Raw genomic sequence first — 20423 nt, forward strand, 5'->3', positions numbered from 1 at the left:
ACTAGATAAATTATCCTGGACCGAAAGGAAAAGGTTGTAGTGTGTTCATTGTGGATTAGGAACACACTCTTGATTAAAAATAGCTTTTCGTTTTATTCAACATAAGGAAAAGGTTTGGGGCACTATTCATAATAGGAGGATAGATCATTTCTTTACTAAGGGGAAGAGACAAACTCTTGGCAAAGGGCACAGACATCTGAACTCATAACCAGGACGTGGCATAGGTCATACATGAGGGTCAAGGCAACACATCGTTTTAAACCTAACTACATAGAAATTCATCTGAACTAGTTCTCAACGGCGCCCATCCCATTCCCACACACACAGTCTTCCGAGGAGAAGCGAGGGGAGCAGAGGTGTGTCCGGGAGACCGTGATGCTGGATGGGAAACCGATGTGTGTGTGTGTGTGTGTGGGGTGAGAAGGTTCCCTTGGTTCCAAAGAGTCTCACTGATTGTAGAGGGAGCGCTGCTCCCAGGGCATGGCCTGGATGGTTCGTGGCACGGGGGAAGGCTTGAGTGAGGGCGCCCCGTTCGGATGGAGGGTGTGGCCGATGGGATTGATGGTGGCGAGCGGCCTCTGGGGCGTCAGAGCGAAAGTGTCCTGGTGCTTCTGCGGGGGGGGGGGGGGGGGGGGGGGGGGGGGGGGGCAAAAACAGAGACAGCTTAAATCAAAGAAATCCGTGCTGCATATCCTGCTGTAGTTCTGGTTTCCTGCATTTCTTAGGGCTAACCCAAAGCCCAATGACACATTCACAAGATTTTGGTGATTTAACAGAAAAAGCCACAGATCTGACATCCATTCTACATCTTCTACCTAGCAGCAGTGTGCAAAGACATAAAAAGAGGGAAGTGTGTCACCATGTAGATTATTAAGCTTGTGAATCCCAACTAATACCAGATGTTGGTATTTTTATATCCCCGATCAATAAGCTGAAAGGAGAGCCTCCTGGAGGACGCAGAGCATGACGTGTTAGTGCATCTGTCCTGATGTTAGTAGCGAGACAGACAAGGCGGTGAGCCGGCGGGTGCGTGCGTGCGGTGGGGCTATCTCCTACCATGGGGTTGGCGCTCAGTCTAGTGTATCCTGAGTTCATCTCCTTTACCTCAGGCACCAGGGGTTGGAGCAGGGAGTAAGAGGAGGAAGAAGTGGCGCTTGAGGAGGGGACGTGTTTGTTGGAGGACGAGCCCCTCATGCTCTGCTGGCTGCTCTGAGAAGACACCGAGCTGGATCGGACCTGAGGGGCACACAGAGAAGTCATTTTAAAAGAACAAAGGTGTACGGTTTCTGTGAAGATCTGTCCTCGACCTGGAGCCTCCTACCTGGTGGGGGTCTGATACGACGGACTGGCTGGTCACACCAGCTCCCTGTCCTCCTTGGGACATTGCTGGGACACAGTGGGAGGGCAGAGGTTCCTGTTGGGCATGCCTGTGTTGTGTCTGCATCATGGAGGTAGCGTTGTTCTGCTGCTGCTGCTGACGACGGGCAGCTGAAGAGTAATTACGACGGCTGCCAGGCTGAATGGACAGGAGGAGGCAGAAGAAGACAAGAGCAGGGACTTCAACATCAGCTTGGTCACTGGCCACTTTGTTCATGACTGTGATTTAGTTTGTGACGCAGGCAGGAGACGGATGGATGTGATGATCCCCACTCAACCAGCCTCCTTGCTTCTTGTGCTCTCCATACATTAAAGTTTAGTCTAAAAACATCCACTGCTCTGATTTTCACCATGACCTAAAGAGATGAGGTGATGAAGTGGTCAACACACACGAACACATGCACTCACACAGTTCTCCTCAGCCTAAGGCGGGGATCTCCACCACGCCGCTCGCCTGGAAGCCATCCCGCCCCACTTGTAATTAACGAGGGATGGATTTTAAATTGTTGGCAAACGTCCCGTTTTCTGTAAATCTCATCTAAAATTAATTTTGTGGATGTAAAATAAAAATCTGATTAATCACAGAAATCTGACACGTGGAAACACGCAGATTAATTGCTCAGGTTGCAACCGCAACACGGATCGCCGTTTGACCAGCGGCCGTGGCTGGAGGGGTGATGAAGACTACAGAGGGCGGGGTGACGTCGGTCTAAATGCTGCTCGTTTATTACGACGAACACGGACTTCCAGACAGCTCCTGTGATTTAGTTTCAACACATTCAGCTGATTTTCTCATTTAGTAATCAAACAGGATCTCTCCCCCTCTCTTTTTTTGAGTGTGAGTCCAAATTGAATACAGAGTTGTAACATTATGAAGTTCATAATTTTCAGCTCCACACAGCTGCCCCTGTGCACAGTAACACCCGTGTAGAAAACGCCAAGGTCGGGTGTTCCTCAGACTGTTTACATTCCAGGAGAAGAGCCAGAAGGAGAAGAAGAACGCTTTTCAATAATCAAAGTACTTAATTTGTGATTAAAGCTATTCGAAACAGATGTTGATCAATAATAATCAAGTGAATGATCTGTGGAATAAAGATGTCATGATTTATGTGTTTAATGAAAACAGGACTACTGCACAGACAGACTGACCATCATCTCCATAGAAACGCATGACACATTGTTCCAACCAATCAGAGCTTTCGGCTGCCGCAAGAGAATCTGGCTTGTTGACTTAAAGTGTCCTATCCCGTTTACTGAAACTTATCAACAATTCAGAGATATAAAACAAGGCAACGCCATTTTAAGCTCAGTTCCATTTTGACTTCAGTTCTGTTCAGTTGGAAGTCCTACGGGGTTCCACCGTCATCAAAAGAGAAGTACAGCCTGGCCAGATGTGCTTTCTTCTTTAACTGAGAACTCTGAAGCTACTGGAGTTCCGTTGTTTACCAACAAGACGACATCCCTTCAAAATAAGAGCACCACTAGCTGACGCTGCCGATGGTACCGGGGTCGACCCTTCAGACGGGCTCTGACGTGCTGTGACCGCTGCTTCAATCAGCTCCAGTACACATCCGACGTCCTAGGACCTGGCATTTCCTGATCTACCTGGGAGACTCCACAGGGTACGTACACGGCAAAATAGCTGCTCATGTCATCAGCTTCCGAAGCCTCGTGGTCCGTAGTCATAACAACCAGATACGCTCCGTCAGCCTAAAGATCCTGAACAACACACACACACACACGCACCAACACAACATCCAAATCCATTTTCATCCATCACAGAGTTAGTCCTGGTATATTGTTAAGAATTTATAATTAAGAAATTAAAGATTCTTAAACGATCCCAACTCTCTCTCTTTTCTTGTCTCAAAGTCAATACAGAGTGTTTCATTAAACTCCCTGATGATAAAAACAGCCCATCTTCTGATTATAACAAGTGATCTACTTACAGTGTATTAAAATACAACTCTAGATAGTTACATCACTCTATTTCTCTACAGAGTAATCAAACGCGCGGACTGCTGTAGCGCTCTTAAGTGTGGCTTTGGCTGCCGATCAAAATTGGCCAGGGGAAAAAAAAACCTGATCTGCAAATTCTGATCACTGCCTTTTCAGAGTCGATCAGCTGACCAGCTGTCACTCATCTCATGCAGCCGACAGCATCGCCGCCTTTCTTCACACTGTGCAGGTGCACAGCGGCAAAAGTGCAAACAGACGCACACCTGCCAGACTTTCACTCCACGAGAGTGATGTACACTTTGAATCCCACAACAACAACAAGAAGGAGGCTCATCAAACGCGTCAACACAGAGGACTTGTTATGACCTTCCCAGGACAATCTCTGGGTAAAGTGAGTTTTCCCGGCTCACTGCAGAAAGGAAAACACTCGGAACAGTGAGTCAGACACACCTAACACAGCCACACTCACCAACACGCGTTTGCATGAGCACGGCAGTCAGACAGCCGAGCAAAAAGCGACTCCGGTTCCAGTTCCTCGTTTTATCAACTCCCAAAGAGGCAGGGTCCAAAGCGTTTCAACTTCAACACGAATCCACATCACTTTAATCCAGACATGTTAGATGAATAAACGTGAATCTTAACTGGACACCAAAAACGAAAGACAAAAAGACTTGCAGCACATTCAGTGTTAGTTTACGAACACAACTCACAAGCCTCCTGTTCACAACCCAAGTACGGGAACCGAAGGAGCCTCTAGGATGAGCGGACCAACGTCTGCGAGATGAGGAGACAGTCCAGGATGACCGAGTCTACACCTACCTGCTGCAGCAGCCATTCAGCAGGGAAACAAACCTAAACACAGCTGCTGTCAGGTTTTTTACTTTAAAACAAACTAAAAGGTTCAAAAATAAATAAGTAGTCTCACAACTTTGCATGTTGAGATTTAATATTTATTTATTTATTTATTTATTCACTTATTACCTGTAGCGGCTCCTAATATTCAATACATAATAAAAGGTTATTATTTCACACGTCTCTGTAATTTTCTGACAAATGAAGGACTTAATATGATTTGCAGTGGTTATATATTATTACTACAAAAACAATCTAAGGACATAATAATAGGGATGCTTTGATCCGGTCATGTGATCAGAAACCAGGCCAGATCATGGGATTTTAAAAGGATCGAGAGGTGGAAAAAAAAATCTGATTTAACCTTTTAAAACAACTGATAAAGATTTTCAAACAGAATAACAATGGCTTAGTTTTCATTTCAACAAGTTCCTCCACATCAACATTATTTGTTTCTTGTATGAAAACAACACGGCAGGCAGGAATTGTGACACCAAGACGCAGCTGTTGGCAAGCAGGCGAACGCAGAGCTCAGATGTCTGCAGCTTGGTGGTATTTTAACCAGAGAGTGAAGGCAGAGCCACAGCCACTTGTAACGTGTGCATACTGGGCTTCAACCTGCTGGAAAAGGCCGCTCCACGATCCGCCGCCTTCAAAACACACTACTTCACTTTCGGCTTTTCCCTGCGGGCGTTAACAAAGCTAATCATCCGTCTCCTCAGTTCAACAGTCCCAGTTCACAGTGAAGTTTGACAAAAACACGAAGCCAGCGGACAGAGAGAGATACGCTAATAAATAGAAAGAATTTACCAACAGACTACAAAACTTCAGGTTAAGTTTCCTGCAGCACCCGAGCTGTGTGGTAGCTACAGGGTCATCCAGGAAAAAACGGGCCTGCCGGCCGAGGCGCCGCATGCCTGCCTCATCACGGGAACACTCATTCTCAATCTAGGGAGCCGAAGTCTCCTCCCTTTCCAGTCGACTCACGGGTCCCGGAAGAACGAAAAAAGGAATGCAAGTCAACGGGGCTTAAAGAGCTATTTTCTAATCTGCTTTACCTTACGCCCTGGATCACATGTGTTCTACTGCAATTTACATGAAAACTAATGATGGGTGTTTCGACCACGCCAGTCACGTACTTTGAGATTCATCAGCCTGTAAAAGTTCGTAATTAGCACCACTACAAATCAGAAATATGTGACGTCACCACATAATCTCCTCCCCCCTAGCGTAGCTGCTACTTACCACATGACCAGATTTATGGTGGCTCTTTCCTCCTGTGGGAAGTTTGCTGAACTTACAGCCATTTTTCCTCAGTTTTGTCCGTGTCTGGTTCCATGACATCACTTTCGTGAAGCGCATTTGTAGTCCTGGACTTATTTTCACACAAAACTTAAAATAGTGTTTCCCCTGTTCGAAAATAAGCGCGTTCTTGGTATCAAAATGTGTCTTTAAAATTCACGGACATCATGTGTGAAATCCATGGTACAAAACAAGCTGAATTGGTGAATACCATTTTTAGCTCCGTTGACTTGCGTTCATTTTTTCTTACTTACGGGAACCCATCGTCCGGAAGTGACTTAGGCTCCCTATAGCAGCAAATTGTGGAAGTAAACAACTTTAAGTATGAGAAACGCTGCTACTTTTAAAAATATACATTTTGTATCCATGGGGCAGCAGTAGCTCAGGAGGTAGAGCAGGCTGCCTCAAGGTCGGAGGGGTCATGGGTCCGATTCCAGCTCCCACCAGGGGTATTCTGCTGTTGTGTCCTTGGGCAACACGCTTCACCCAACTTGCCTGTGTTGGTGGTGGTCAGAGGGGCAGACAGCCTCGCCTCTGTCAGACCGCCCCGGGGCGGCTGTGGCTACGTAGCAGCTTACCATCACTAGTAGTGTGTGAATGTGAGAGTGCATGAATGTCCTAAAAAGCGCCATATAAGTTTGATGTATTATATTATATTTTTAAATTAGGGATGCAACAATACCACTTTTTTCCAAACCGATACGATACAGATACTTTGATCTGAGTACTCGCCGATACCGATTACCGATACTTCTACCACACAAAAAATGCTATGAATTGGAATACAGATTTTATTTTCTTCTCTGCTTTTAACAGGAAAGGACTGTGAGGTAGATAAAAAGTAAAATACCGTATATGACTAGAAATGATCACAAAACTAAAATATTAGGTGAACAGAAATGACAAGTTACAGCAAAGCCATTTTCAAGCAACTGCATTGGTATCGGTTAACTTTTATTAGGTGCATCCCTAATAAATAAATAAATAAATAAATAAATAAATAAATATATATATATATATATATGTATGTACGCACAAATTTTTTTAATCAGTGTATGTGAAAGTGAAACAGATGTGTTTTATTTCTATTTTAGCGCTTCGCTGAAATGTATCAGATCGGGAGTCGGTATGGGCAGACTTGGATCGGATCAGGAAAAAAATACGTGATGAGAACATCCCTACATAATAATGTGATTACTCATGTAATCAAGACAATGTGAATATTGTTCAGCAATTTGTAAATAAATATGAAATTTTTTTAAATTAATTAATTTGTGTCGCTATGACATGAAAAGGTAAACAACTGTTAACAGAAATAAACATTTCCTTTACGAACATGGAAATGATAGGTTTATATATGTATACATGACTATCTGAGAATACTTTGGTAATTACTTGATGACGTATGTATTTTTACAATTAATTTACATTCAGTAAGGTAGAAACCCTCGTAACAGATTTTTATTAAAAAACATTGTATCTGTGACCATGAAAATAAAATAAGTTTATTCCTCATGTGGTAATGGTGAGTGGCCTGTATTTGTATAGCACCTACTTGAAAGGACATTCCACCCCTAAGTGAAACTTTGTCTATTTCTGTATTTCCCAGAGTTAGATAAGTGAGAGAAAAGCATTTAGTAACCAGCGCAGTAATTCTCCTGGTCTGGCAGCCATCTGTCTGCTTTAGCTTAGCATAAACAATGGAAGCGAATAGCAGAAGTTAGCATTTTGTGTGCAAAAGTGATTAAAATGACTCGAGTTCCTGGTGAGCCCAATAATCACGTGGACTGCTAACGAAAAGTAAGAAGTAACACGAAGGAATTCCAGGAGCAGGTTTAGACTTGGGACTACATTAGGACAAAGCACCGCTGTAAGCCGCCACTGCATGGCGCGTGGATACAACACAGCGGGCGAAGGAGCCTCAGGCGGCTGAAAAAAACCGCAGTCCCAAAGGAAGTCCATCATTACCATCTGTAAGTGGTCCTTTGTTTCATCTAATGTATCGCGTGTTGCTGGGCTGTTATAAAGTGTGGCTAATGCGTGTTTGTTTACAGACGTCGGAGGCTTCGTCGACCCAGGTTCGACATGCGTGACGGGCAAGTTCATCCTGCCCATCACATGTGTAACATTTCCTGATCTTAGCCCTGGCCCACAACTACACATCGCTCAGGCGACTGCTTCACACGTGCGCACTCACGCTCACACCAACCTGGTTTTTGGCCGCGGCGCTGCAGCGGTGCTGGGCCAGGTCCAGCATGGTTCTGTAGCTCTTAAAGCAGGACGGGCAGCTGAACCGGTTCTTACGAACCAACCCCACACATACACAAACAAACAAACAAACACACAAATAAGTTTCAATTAACGTCTGCGGGAGTGATGACTAACCCTGAGTCTGACCTTAAACTCAGCCTAACGCTGGACTAAGCCTGCTTCAGTACACCGATGCAAACACACATGCACACTCACACTGTGTGGGCTGGAAACATGGAAAAGCTGGCGCTGAAAAGAGGACAAAGGGTCAAGAAAAACATAATAGATTATAATACGTACAAATAAAAGGAAATAATACTGTTGTCAACCATGAACCTCCATACACACATACAACTCAGGGCCTGGCACCAGAACAAAGAGCTTCTGGTACACCCCCGGATCTGAGGGCTTGTTTCTCAGTTACTGCAACGAGTTTTCATTGCTGGATAGGGGTGTGTGTGTTTGTGTGTGTGTGTGTGTGTGTGTGTGTGTGTGTGTGTGTGTGTGTGTGTGTGTGTGTGTGTGTGTGTGTGTGCGCGTGTGTGTGTGTGTGTGTGTGTGTGTGTGTGTGTGTGTGTGTGTGCGTGTGTGTGTGTGTGCGCTGTAAACGAAGAATGTTTAAAAATAAATAGAAGTCTTAATCATTTATTTTCATAATCCAACAAAAAGCAGGGAATGAACAAGAGAGAACTCTAAACCAGTTCAGTTTTGGTCAGACCACCCGTTGCCTTCCAAACAGCATCAGTTCTTCTAGGTACACTTGCACACGGTTGTTGAAGGAACTACGCTGGTGGATTGTTCCAAACATGTGTGGGAACTAACCACAGATGTTCTGTGGATGAAGGCGTCCTCACCTTTCTCCATGTAATCCCAGACACACTCCATGATGCTGAGATCAGGGCTCTGTCGGGGCCAGTTATTAAAGATAAACTGAAATATCACATGGCCCTAAGTATTCAGACCCTTTGCTGTGACAATCCTATTTAACTCAGGTTCTTTCCATTTCTTCTGATCATCCTTGAAATGGTCCTATACCTTCACTGGAGTCCAGCTGTGTTTGATTACACTGATTGGACCTGATTAGCAAAGCCACACACCCGTCTGTATAAGACCTTACAGCTCACAATGCAGGTCAGAGCAAATGAGAATCATGAGGTCAAATGAACTGCCTAAAGAGCTCAGAGACAAAATTGTGGCAAGGCCCAGATCTGACCAAGGATACAAAAACATCTCTGCTGCACTTCAGGTTCCTAAGAGCACAGTGGCCTCCATAGTCCTCACATGGAAGACGTTTGGGACCACCAGAACCCTTCCTAGAGCAGACCATCCAGCCAAACTGAGCTACCGGGGAGAAGAGCCTTGGTGAGAGGCAAAGAAGAACCCTAAGATCACTGTGGCTGAGCTCCAGAGATGCAGTCAGGAGATGGGAGAAAGTTGTAGAAGGTCAACCATCACTGCAGCCCTCCACCAGTCAGGGCTTTATGGCAGAGTGGCCCGTCAGAAGCCTCTCTTCAGTGAAAGACACGTGAAAGCCCACATGGAGTTTGCTAAAAGACACCTGAAGGACCCAGAGATGGTGAGAAACGAGATTCTCTGGTCTGATGAGACCAAGATAGAACTTTTGGGCCTTAATTCTAAGTGGAGTGTGTGGAGAAAACCAGGAACTGCTCATTACTTGTCCAATACAGTCCCCACAGTGAAGCATGGCGGTGGCAGCATCATGCTGGATGACCGGTTGCAATCGAGGGAACGATGAATGCGGCCAAGTACAGGGATGTCCTGGACAAGAACCTTCTCTAGAGTGCTCAGGACCTCAGACTGGGCTGAAGGTCTACCTTCCAACATGACGACGACCCTAAGCACACAGCTGAAATAATGAAGGAGTGGCTTCACAGCAACTCTCTGACTGTTCTTGAATGGCCCAGCCAGAGTCCTGCTGAGCAACTCTGGAGAGACCTAAAGGTGGCTCCACCAACGTTCACCATCCAACCTGACAGAACTGGAGAGGATCCCCACATCCAGGTGTAAGAAACTTGTTACACCTTTACCGAGAAGACCCACGGCTGCATTAGCTCTAAAGGTGCTTCTACTCAATACTGACAAAGGGTCTGAATACTTAGGACCATGTGATGTTTCTGTTTTTACTTTTCAATACATCTGCAGACATTTCTAAACTTCTGTTTTTCTCTCATTATGGGATGGAGTGTGTAGATTAATGAGGAAAAAAATTAATTGAATTGACTTTAGAAAATAGCTGCAGAGTGAAAAATTGATGGGGGTCTGAATACTTTCTGTACCCATTGTACTACACAGCAGTTGGTTGGCACTACACACAATATAAAAGAGGGCGGTACTTTTGACCTATCGACCAATCGCTAATGATTATGAAAGTCGCAAACTGAAGGAAATATTTTACTGAGGTAAACCACGTTGGATTGGGAATGCAAGACTTGTTTTGGACCAACTAATTTATTGGGAGAAATTTTATTGGACTTCTGGACGTAAACAGATGACTCCTGTTGGAAATGGCTCCGCTGTCAGTAAGCTGAGTCTTCAAACGGTGAGTTGGACATATGGAAGTTCCGAATGGTTTGACAAAACTTTGGTTATTTATTGTTAGGGATGAACAAAAATAAATAAATACTGGAAAACAAAACACCTAAATTAAATATGTAAATAATTAGAACCATAGTATGTACGGCTACCATGTGTACCAACATCACTAATATGTACACAATATAAATTAAAACTGAAAATAAAATGTTTCACTTGACTCGTGTACACTTAATAATAATAAATTATATATAAATAAAACCACGGTATTGATTCAGAAAAGGGTAGAATTCCTTCTCTGGGTCAGGGATGAGGTCCTGCCCCAAGTGGAGGAGTTTAAGTATCTCGGGGTCTTGTTCACGAGTGAGGGAAAACTGGAGCGTGAGATCGATAGGCGGATTGGTGCTGCGTCTGCAGTGATGCGGGCGTTGTACCGGTCTGTCGTGGTGAAGAGAGAGCTGAATCAGAATGCGAAGCTCTCGATTTACCGGTCGATCTACGTTCCTACCCTCACCTATGGTCATGAGCTTTGGGTAGTGACCATAGGAATGAGATCGCGGATACAAGCGGCCAAAATGAGTTTTCTCTGAAGAGTGGCTGAGCTCTCCCTTAGAGATAGGATGAGAAGCTCTGTCATCCGGGAGGGGCTCAGAGTAGACCCGCTGCTCCTCCACATCGAGAGGAGCCAGTGGAGGTGGCTCGGGCATCCGGTCAGGATGCCTCCTGGATACCTCCCTGGTGAGGTTTTCCGGGCACGTCCAACTGGGAGACCTAAAGGTAGACCCAGGACACGTTGGAGGGACTATCTCTCTCACCTGGCCAGGGAACGCCTTGGGATTCCCCCGGAGGAGCTGGCCAAAGTGGCTGGGGAGAGGGAAGTCTGGGCCTCTTGACTTAGGCTACTGCCCCCGCGACCCGACTTCGGATAAGTGGATGAAAATGGAGGGATGGATATAAATAAAAGGTCCTACTGCTTCATCACACAAGTCTGTTCCTCTTGACACGAGCTGCAGCACTGAAGTATCACTGAATGTTTGAGCCGACAACATGGATTCGGAGAGTAGCAGCGAGGACAAAGTGTTACTTTAGGCGTGTTGCAGCTCCACATTTCCATAAAAATCTTCTTTTTCATGAATTCAAAAGTTTCTAAGATACTGAAATTATAATTGCTGCATTTTGGGACTCCGAGTACACTACCATGTTGGACTTCTGTTGGCTAAATGCATGCACCTTATTGGTCTAAAAACAATCACGTGAGAGCCGCTTCGCTTCACGTCTTTCCCGTTTTGCTCAAAACAAATCCCGAATGAAAACAATGATCATAATAAAACAGCATTACTAAAAGTGGAAATTTTGACTTTTGAAATCAGTACAAATGCATGTTTTTTATGAAGCCAATACAAGTAGCCACATGAGGTCGGAGCGAGATGAAACCAAAACAGCATTTGGGTCTTTTGGATGAAAACCAAAAATGCAATTTTGGTTCATTTTCAGCCAAAAATTTGAAGTGGCCAAATTTTCCGTGCATCTATGGGCCATTCCCATCTGTACCGGGTCGGCCCGGGCCGGGTAGCCCCAGTCGGCCCCAGCCTGGCCCGGTTGTTTCCACACATCCTTGCCTTAAGCCCATGTGGGCTGATTCTACCCACCAATCAGAGGCTTGCTCTAATGGAAGGTGTGAATTTGCTGTCAGCAGTGGGTGTGTTGGCCCTGGTCGGCCTGAAGCAGACCCCCTCGAGAAGAGCGCTGAGAATGAGCCTTGGTTGGCCCGGAAAAATACCAGGCTACCCAGATATGTAAACAACCTACGCTACCCGGCCCGGGCCGACCCGGTACAGATGGGAATGGCCCATTATTCATTATGTCTACAGTTAAGGTTGAACGCTTGATAGGCAAATATCATTGATATCACAAGAATTCTAGCTTTTGAATAATATGTAATATATATATATATACACACACACACACACACACACACAGTCAGTGGGGTGCAAAGGTTTGGGCATCTTTGTTAATCTTCATGAGTTTCCTGTATAAATCGCTGGTTGTTACGATAAAAACTTTCAGTTAAATATATCATATAGAAGACACACACAGTGATATTTGAGAAGTGAAACAAAGTTTACAGGATTTACAGAAAGTGTGCAATAATAGTTTAAACAAAGTTAGGCAGGTGCATATATTTGGGCACCACAAAGAGAAATGGAGTCAGTATTTAGTAGCTCCTCCTTTAGCAGAAATAACAGCATCTAAACTCTTCCTATGGCTTCCAATGAGAGTCTGGATTCTGGCTGAAGGTGTTTTGGACCATTTTCTTTACAAAACATCTCTAGTTCATTCAGGTCTGATGCTTCTGAGTAGGGTTGCACGCTATTGGGAAAACCTGCGATATTATTGCAATAAATAAATACTCAACTTAAGAACAAGAAATTTAAAAACAATTTTAAAAAAAATGAAAAATTACTAAACGTTATTTTCAAAAAGGAATAGAAAAATTGTGAGCAAAACATACATGGAAAGGGAATAAAATGAACTTCAAAGGCAATCAGTGGATCGCGCAGAAACACAGAATCATCAGAAAGAGCAGAACTAGGGATGTCCCGATACGTTTTCACTTCAGATATGATGCAGATATTGCAGCCTTCAGCATTAACCGATATCGATCCGATACAACGTCAGCACAAATCATACATACTTCTAACTATTTCGTGGTGTGGAATGGATGAAAGGCTTGATCAAGTGATAATACTCAATCGGAGACCCAATAACAGTAAGTATGAAAAAAGACATTTTTTTTTACCATTGGTTGCTAATTATATATAAATATGCTTATATCTGAGATTTTTGACGCGGTCCGATTTACGGTGTTTTTGGGCCGATATCAAATTACTTTCAATATCGATATTGAAACGGGACATCCCTAAGCAGAACAAACTCAGGTGTTTGCTAGCCATCCAAACTAAGTGCCGCCTGCCTAGGGGATGGGCACCTAACCTATAACAACCCACCTGATTGGCCAAATGAGTGAAGAGCTCCATTTGATTTGTTAGAAACTTCATGCTGCCGTTTGATTAATAAGATTCATTATGTGTAGCAAACACTTGAGATGCCATTCATAGCCACACCGCATTGCTGCAGTAATCCAGACCAGAAGAGCCCCAACTAAATACTGAGTGCTGTACATGTTCATACTTTTCATTTTCATGCTTTTCAGTTGGCCAACATTTCTAAAAATCTTATTTTTAGGGCATTGGTCTTAATTTATTGTAATTTCTGAGATACTGAATTATGGATTTTCATCAGTGGCCAGTTATAATCATCAACATTAAAGAAATAAACATTTGAAATAAATCAGTCTGTGTGTAATGAGTGAATTTGATATACAAGTTTCACTTTTTGAACGAATTACTGAAACAAATCAACTTTGTCCTGATTTTCTAATTGTATGACCAGCACCTGTACATACATGTGTGAGCCTGGTCTACTTGGAAGGGCTGATTAAACATGTGATTTATGGAAGCATTAGCAGTTTCCCCTCATTCATTCAGCCTATGATGAAAAGAGGAACTGTTTATGAAAAGTTCAGAAAAGGAAAAAAATACTTAGGATTGCTGTTTCAAGGGCTGAGATTTCACTGGTGAGTTTTTTTTTAAATATCAGGATTGCAGCAATCAGGCCCAATTAAACCACCTTATATCCTTACTGTCAGACTGGGAAAACATTTCTCAGTGTTACTGCTCGTGTGAATGAGATAAATCCAGTTTCATATTATCAAATAATTCTAATGGCAATAAATAAAACAGAAAGCTGCATTTGTCACTGCACACTAACAGGCCAGGTCATTGGCAAACGTCTAATGATACAGTCATTGTGGGTATTTTGAATGCAAATGACCATCATTGGTGCTAATGAAGTTTACAACTTAGTGGCCAATGAACAGCCTCATTCAACAATGGAAGAAGCCTTCTGCAGATGCACACGTCTCCGTTTTCTGGATGCAAAGTCGTCAATGAGGTCATCGGATGCTGTGCTGCTTTTGACTTGAGCTGAACTTATGACCGTGTTTTTGTGCCATAGATGAGCCTCGGTTTGGAGGAGCTTCACTCAGCAGAAGCAGCTTGGGTTCACTTCCAACGTCAGCATCGACCCCGTTATGAGCAGAAGTCCATCGTACTAGCAGATGTTTGGGTCTTAGTGGGAAATTACACAATGAAATGAATGTAATCATCTTTCATTTGTTTTATGGTATTTTATAATTTTATTCATTTGTTTTTGTGGGCAGCAGTAGCTCAACAGGTTGAGCGGGTTGTCTAGTAATCAAGTCGAGTAAGGTTGCAGGTTCAATCCTGGCTCCGGACAGAGAACTCTGCTGTTGTGTCCTTGGGCAAGACACTTTACCCACCTTGCCTGCTGGTGGTGGTCGGAGGGACCGATGGCCCCAGGGCGCACCATCAGTGTGTGAATGTGTGTGAATGGATGAATGATGCCCTGTAGTGTAAAGCGCTTTGGAGTCCTTACTCTGAGAGGCGCTATACAAATGCGGGTCATTTATCATTTATTCAGATTTTAATTTATTTCTGTTTTAAGACTGTTATGAGTTTTGTGAAGCCCTTTGTGATTTTCTGTCTGTGATGAGTGCTATAAAAGTAAAATAAATACAACTACATGGACTAATGATACTATTATAATATAATAAATACAAAAACCTCTTTCTCTCACTAAACATGCAGACAAACAGACTTGGGCCAATATATACGGGGGTTTTCCTTTACATCGGGTTTTTCCTGGCTCAAACTGAGGCAGAGGTGGTACCATCCTGACCGTGCGCCAGCACATACACACTCTGTGCATTCAACTGCCTCACTTTTCTAAAGGATAAATATTATAAAAGGCTCAATAATGTGCATCAGATTGGTGTTTAGTTCCCTTTTGCCCCATCTGATATTTATAGTTAAAAATACATTTAAGTAACATTTTAGGTTTGTATTAATAACACTCATCTCAGTCAAAATAACACATAAATATATCCAATAAAATATAATGCATTTCATTAACATGCATTTGTGTTGGAAATGGTGATAACATTTAATTTCTGCTGCTAACAATGTAATGGTGGCATGTCTATTATGTACGGGTTGGCAATAATCCAGTTTAAATTATGTTCAAAGATAGAAGCGTTTGTGAATTATATACTACAACGGCTTGCCGTACTTCCTGCTCCTGTGTGACTTGTATCTGCAGCGGTTCTGATCCGTAGCGCTGCAGGATGCAGAATAAACAGGATGGTGGGGACTTTTCATCCACTTGTAGAGTTTAGTCTTGGTTTTACGACCATCATATGTTTTTCTGTGCGCCACTTGATCGTGAGACTGCTACCCGTTAGCTTTAGCATTAGCCAATCTGCGTGTAGCTGCACTTTTGATCCCAAACTTTGGACCGGTTCTGCCTTTGCGGATTCCTTTATTTTCCTCCACTGCATCCAGATGACCACACCGTGCGCCAGTAAAAAGCATTTTTCTTACACGTAATTTACTTTTGTTCAATAAAGTTCTGGCGAAAATAGTAATGCAAAGATGTTGCACCAGTGCGACGTTTAAAAATAGACAGACACGCTCAGACACCACTGTACAGCCCTGCTCTGATATGGAGGGGCCTGGGGGAAATCAGGACGTCAGTAGCACCAACCACAGATATGTAACAACTAGCAAGAAAAGCCATTTTTGATCTTTTTCTGCAGCGGTTTTAGCGCCTTTCTGTGCACCGCTGCTGATACAGCGCCCAGTAGTGGTGCAACGCTGCAACTGCAGTTAAAATAACATCCATATAGCTGGGGGCAGAGTGAAATCAGGCTGGGGCGGCACAAAATTAGCTGGAGGCGGCCGCCACGCTAATTTGAATGCAGGAAAAACTCTGATATATATTATTTATTTATAGACCAATATTAATAATATTTTTCTAAAGCACCTTTTTTTTTTACTCAAGTCAAATGCAGTTTTTATTCAAACGACCCTGACGTTAAGGTTGGTTGCATTTGAACGACAGTGTCGTAGTTCTTTAGTTTGTCCTTCGTGCGTAATGTTTCAGCTCTACTTCGCTTAAGGTCAGGTACGTTTTCTGTCGACTCATTCCTGGTTGTATTTTCAGATGAATGCATTAACTCATTCACTGCCAATCACGACTAAAGTCGTCATTCTAAATCCAACCGCCTTTGCGTGTTTTTAACAGGGCGAGAGTGGGAACGAGCTCGTGCACCTTGAGCGTAAACACCACGGCTCTAAAGCTGATTTCATCCATGTGTGTTACGCGTCACGTCATCAGGAAGCAGACGATCCATGAATTGGTAGGTTGGTTTGGGACACCGCCATGCCTGAAGCGAGGCGCTAACCAGAAAAGCTTCTGCGGCTCACACTTTGACAACGGGTTGTGAAAGAATGGAAAATCTTCTTCCTGATGTGAGAAGTGAGTCTACTCTGTCTTCTGGTAGTTTTGGTGTTCACGTGATCATAGAGCACAATATTCTGTGACTCTTCTACAAACCGTAAAAATGCTCAAAAATGCTGGCAGTCATGGGCTTTCTGATCAGAAAACGGCTGGCAGCGAATGAGTTTAAATATTTTCAGAAGAGGAAGGGACCTGAGGAAGATGGGGTAACGAGTAGATTACCTGGACAAACCATGTTGTCTCACAGTCATGCACACACACACAGCCACCAACATGATTTAAAACTATCCTAGAGGAAACCCTGCAGACTACCTTGACTTCTGGCTCATTTTCGTACTGTTGTAATGTCTGCTGTTCAAATCGACTGATTGATCCATCCATCCATCCGATTTGCTCTTGCTTGAACATCGTTACAACAACCACGTGCTTACAGTCTTGCATTATGAGCAATCACAGATCAGGACATCAACAGCACTCAAATGTACCTGATGGGACGCCGCTGCACTGCAGCGGTGCTGCGCCAACTCCAGCATGGTTCTGTAGCTCTTACAGCAGGAAGGACAGTCGAAGCGGTTGGGCCCATCGTCGTGTATTCTCTGGTGGTTACGGAGGTACCTTGCCAGGCGAAAGGCCTTCCCACACAGGTCGCACATGTAACGCTTCTGGCCATGAATTCGCATGTGATTGCGCAGAGACATGTAGTTGGTGTAGGGTTTGCTGCAGAAATCGCACCTTGATTGAGATGAGAGCAGATTCAAGATTAGAGTTGAGATTAATGACAGCGGCACATTTAAAAGGTAGAAGCCAGAGATTTGAACCCTCACTTGAAGTCTCCTGTCCTGTGTGTGAGCTTGTGGTTGAGCAGCGAGCTGGCATGTTTGTAGGCACAGCTGCACAGATCGCAGACGTACGGCCTTTCATCGGACTCCATGTCATCTGATGCTGTTGTTGCTGGTGGAGGCGGAGCTCGTGACTCCATGGAGAGAGCGGAGCTGGAGAGTGATGCTGAGGATGAAGGCAGCTGATCACACCAGCTGATGGTGGAACTTGGCTATGAAAGAAATGTATAAATTAAAAATGAACAAAAAGCACAGTTTGTTATATAAAAAAATACGTTTCGACTGGTTTGACATCTGCTAACGCCCCCACATCGCTGCACAATGGACAAAACTGAACAAGGGTTTTGTTCTCTGGGTACAAGTGGAGGAGAGCTTCAGTCAAATGGAAGAATTTATTTCATTTTCTTCCAGTACAATCTCAAAAATAACGATGGACAATAGGGAAGATCAAGAGGCACGGCTAAAAGCAGCAAACGAATAAAAGCAGCTGCCTTTAAACCGAGACCATCAGTTCATGTATTGTGTAGGCACCATATGTGCTCAAGTTAGGGAGATTTCTTTAATGAAAACACAGACCACAGTAAAATGTTATTTCTTGAACGTGACTTTGTCAATTTGGCAATGAAAGCCATAAATGTTTCGCCTATAGCCGACAACAGATAGGCGTGTGGGTCTGTGCACGGTGCAGAGTCAGGAGGGAAGACTGAACCTGCGCTCTAGCATCACAAAGAGACCTTAGATGCTGCTCCGCGGGGAGTCTTCCGCTGTCGTTTCCTGTCAGGCTGTCTGCTTGTGTTTACTTTGCGCTGTTGGCTGATAATTTTAGTCTTCAACCTAAACCTGCCTCCGTCTACTCAGCAGAAAACGTCGTAATAAAACACAACACACCCATACAGCACCGCTTTAAACAAACTCGTCTAGTGTTAGCTTAAATAAGCTAGTGTTAACAGAAGTTAGCACAGGCTAATGCTCGCGGATGTTTCGACAAATTAAAATATATTTTGACCAAGGTTTTTTATGACACAGCAATAAAATGTGGCTAAAAACAAAGTTTACTTCTCTTGGACCATTTACTGAGGTGTAATCAAAGCAAAACTGTGCTGGAAAGAGTAGCTACTTAGCTTCCGCGGCAGCTAAAAAGGTAGGCCTGGAGGCGCTAATCGAGAGGTCGAGATGAGATTGTTCAGTCATTCAGCTGTCTAACAACACCGGTCCCTTCTTAAACTACAAAACTAAACCTGGCCCGACAGCGATATGCTCCAGGTAGTGACTGTGAGCAAGAGCAGTATTCACTAGCCGTTTGCCGGCTAAGAAATTGCTTTCTTACTCCTGAATCGTTCGGGTCCTTTTTCCAGAACAATTGAGAGCAGTGGCCGAAAGACTCTGTCGATGACACGTAGTTCACTCCGTTTCTGTCCTGAAAGTCTCCATGCGTGCTCCCTGCATTCGTCCTGGCGTACATTGTCGGTTTTCAAAAATGTTTTTGACGTTTTTGATTAAATTGAAACAGGTCTGCTTTGTTGAGATCTTCCAAAATGCGAAATGGTTCTTCTGTGAAATTAACATTTTGGCGGCAGACGCACGGAGACAAAGAAGATATCACTGCCTCCTGCAGGATGGGAGGGTGAAAGAACACAAGAAAAGGGCAAATCAAATATCTTTTGTATTTTATGCAGAAATAGAGGAAATAAAAACTAAAGTAACCCCGATATTTTGTATAAATTGAAGCATCATATTTAAAGGCCCCCATTATTTGCAAGAAACCTCCAGAGGATCCTGGCTCAGTATAAGCAGCTCACTCACTGGGGATGGAGAAGACAGAGCAGACACACACACACACACACACACACACACACACACACACACACACACACACACACACAACATATATACGAAGTAGTGTTTCTATGGTTACATTGTGATTTGTTAGTAAATATTGGTGAGAGATAAACATTATTGTATTTATCCTAGTGAATCTATAATTAAACAGGTAATAGTAGCACATTCAATGTCAAAGAGAGTAAAATGTTATAATCTGGAGAGTGAGAATGATTAAGTGGTTAGCAGCAGTGTTCAGGCCAATGGCCGCCTCCATGAAGCTACCACAGCTCAGCAGAACATCACAACATTTATTAAGACTAATTCACCAGTTTTTTCTGTTTCTGACCAAACCAGCTGGATGAAGAGCCTCTTACCAACCTGAATTAGATGAAGCAGCACCATCAACAGGAGAAACTTCCTCTCTTCCTACACAGTTAATCTCCATCAGGTGCAGATCAGTCCCAAAGGTGTGCTGTAAAGGTGTGGGTGATAAAGCTGTAGCATTTGACTGTGAAGGTTTCTGCTTTTGCAGGTCAACCAAGACCACCCTTCAAGGGGTGGCCAGGGGTGGCCATGGTCACCCTTAAAAAAATCGCTGCCCCCCCAACAAAAGCCAGTATTAATAAATCATATTGATATTAATGTTCACTCAAACCATAAATTGATCTTAGTTATTCAAGACATAATTGTAAAACAAAATAAAAATTGTACAATTCATGAGTAAAGAAATGATCAGAATGAAAAATACATGTTTCTGCTGCTCACCATTTAAAAAGGTTTTTATCTCCATAGCTTTTTGTGAACACAACTTGTGAATTTGACTAAAAAAATAAATTTTTTAATAAAATTTGAAATAACATTGTAAATGTATTTTTCTGAAATGTCTGTGTTTGTTAAATTTAAGTTAAATGTTTTGGATATGTACTGTTTAAAAAATATTATAATAAATAAAAAAATAAACAAATAAATGAGCAATGCTTGCTTGCTGTTTAACCGAGACACAGAGGAGCGTGAAATTCTGTGTCAAAG

At 43.4% G+C, this 20423-nt stretch overlaps 1 protein-coding gene across 3 annotated transcripts; it reads right to left on the minus strand.

Moving 5' to 3' along the window:
• Positions 1 to 303: 303 nt before the first annotated feature.
• Positions 304 to 19142, minus strand: LOC107391611 (zinc finger protein 646). 3 transcript variants are annotated; one of them, XM_070546950.1, is made up of 7 exons: positions 18901 to 19142; positions 17559 to 17785; positions 17220 to 17466; positions 7700 to 7789; positions 1322 to 1516; positions 1105 to 1236; positions 304 to 611 (listed from the first exon to the last, which is right to left on the minus strand). In XM_070546950.1, exons 1-7 carry the CDS (start codon positions 19033 to 19035, stop codon positions 447 to 449), a joined length of 1191 nt encoding a protein of 396 aa, XP_070403051.1. In that variant the 5' UTR covers positions 19036 to 19142; the 3' UTR covers positions 304 to 446. The 3 variants fall into 3 exon arrangements, with proteins under 3 accessions (XP_070403051.1, XP_070403050.1, XP_070403052.1); XM_070546949.1 differs by having other exon boundaries at positions 1057 to 1236; XM_070546951.1 differs by lacking the exon at positions 7700 to 7789 and having other exon boundaries at positions 1057 to 1236.
• Positions 19143 to 20423: the final 1281 nt, after the last annotated feature.

Source organism: Nothobranchius furzeri, chromosome 18 (genome assembly GCF_043380555.1).
Source record: "Nothobranchius furzeri strain GRZ-AD chromosome 18, NfurGRZ-RIMD1, whole genome shotgun sequence".
Lineage (NCBI taxonomy): Eukaryota > Metazoa > Chordata > Actinopteri > Cyprinodontiformes > Nothobranchiidae > Nothobranchius > Nothobranchius furzeri.

What these genes read in the sequence shown, in the direction of transcription:
- LOC107391611 (XM_070546949.1), bottom strand. Translation starts at nt 19,035, where the DNA reads ATGTACGCCAGGACGAATGCAGGGAGCACGCATGGAGACTTTCAGGAC. An exon ending in AGGACCCGAACGATTCAGGA is followed by an intron (nt 17,786 to 18,900) that starts GTAAGAAAGCAA and finishes TTTCTTTCATAG; the next exon opens with CCAAGTTCCACCATCAGCTG. An exon ending in TCGTATCAGACCCCCACCAG is followed by an intron (nt 1,237 to 1,321) that starts GTAGGAGGCTCC and finishes TGTGCCCCTCAG; the next exon opens with GTCCGATCCAGCTCGGTGTC.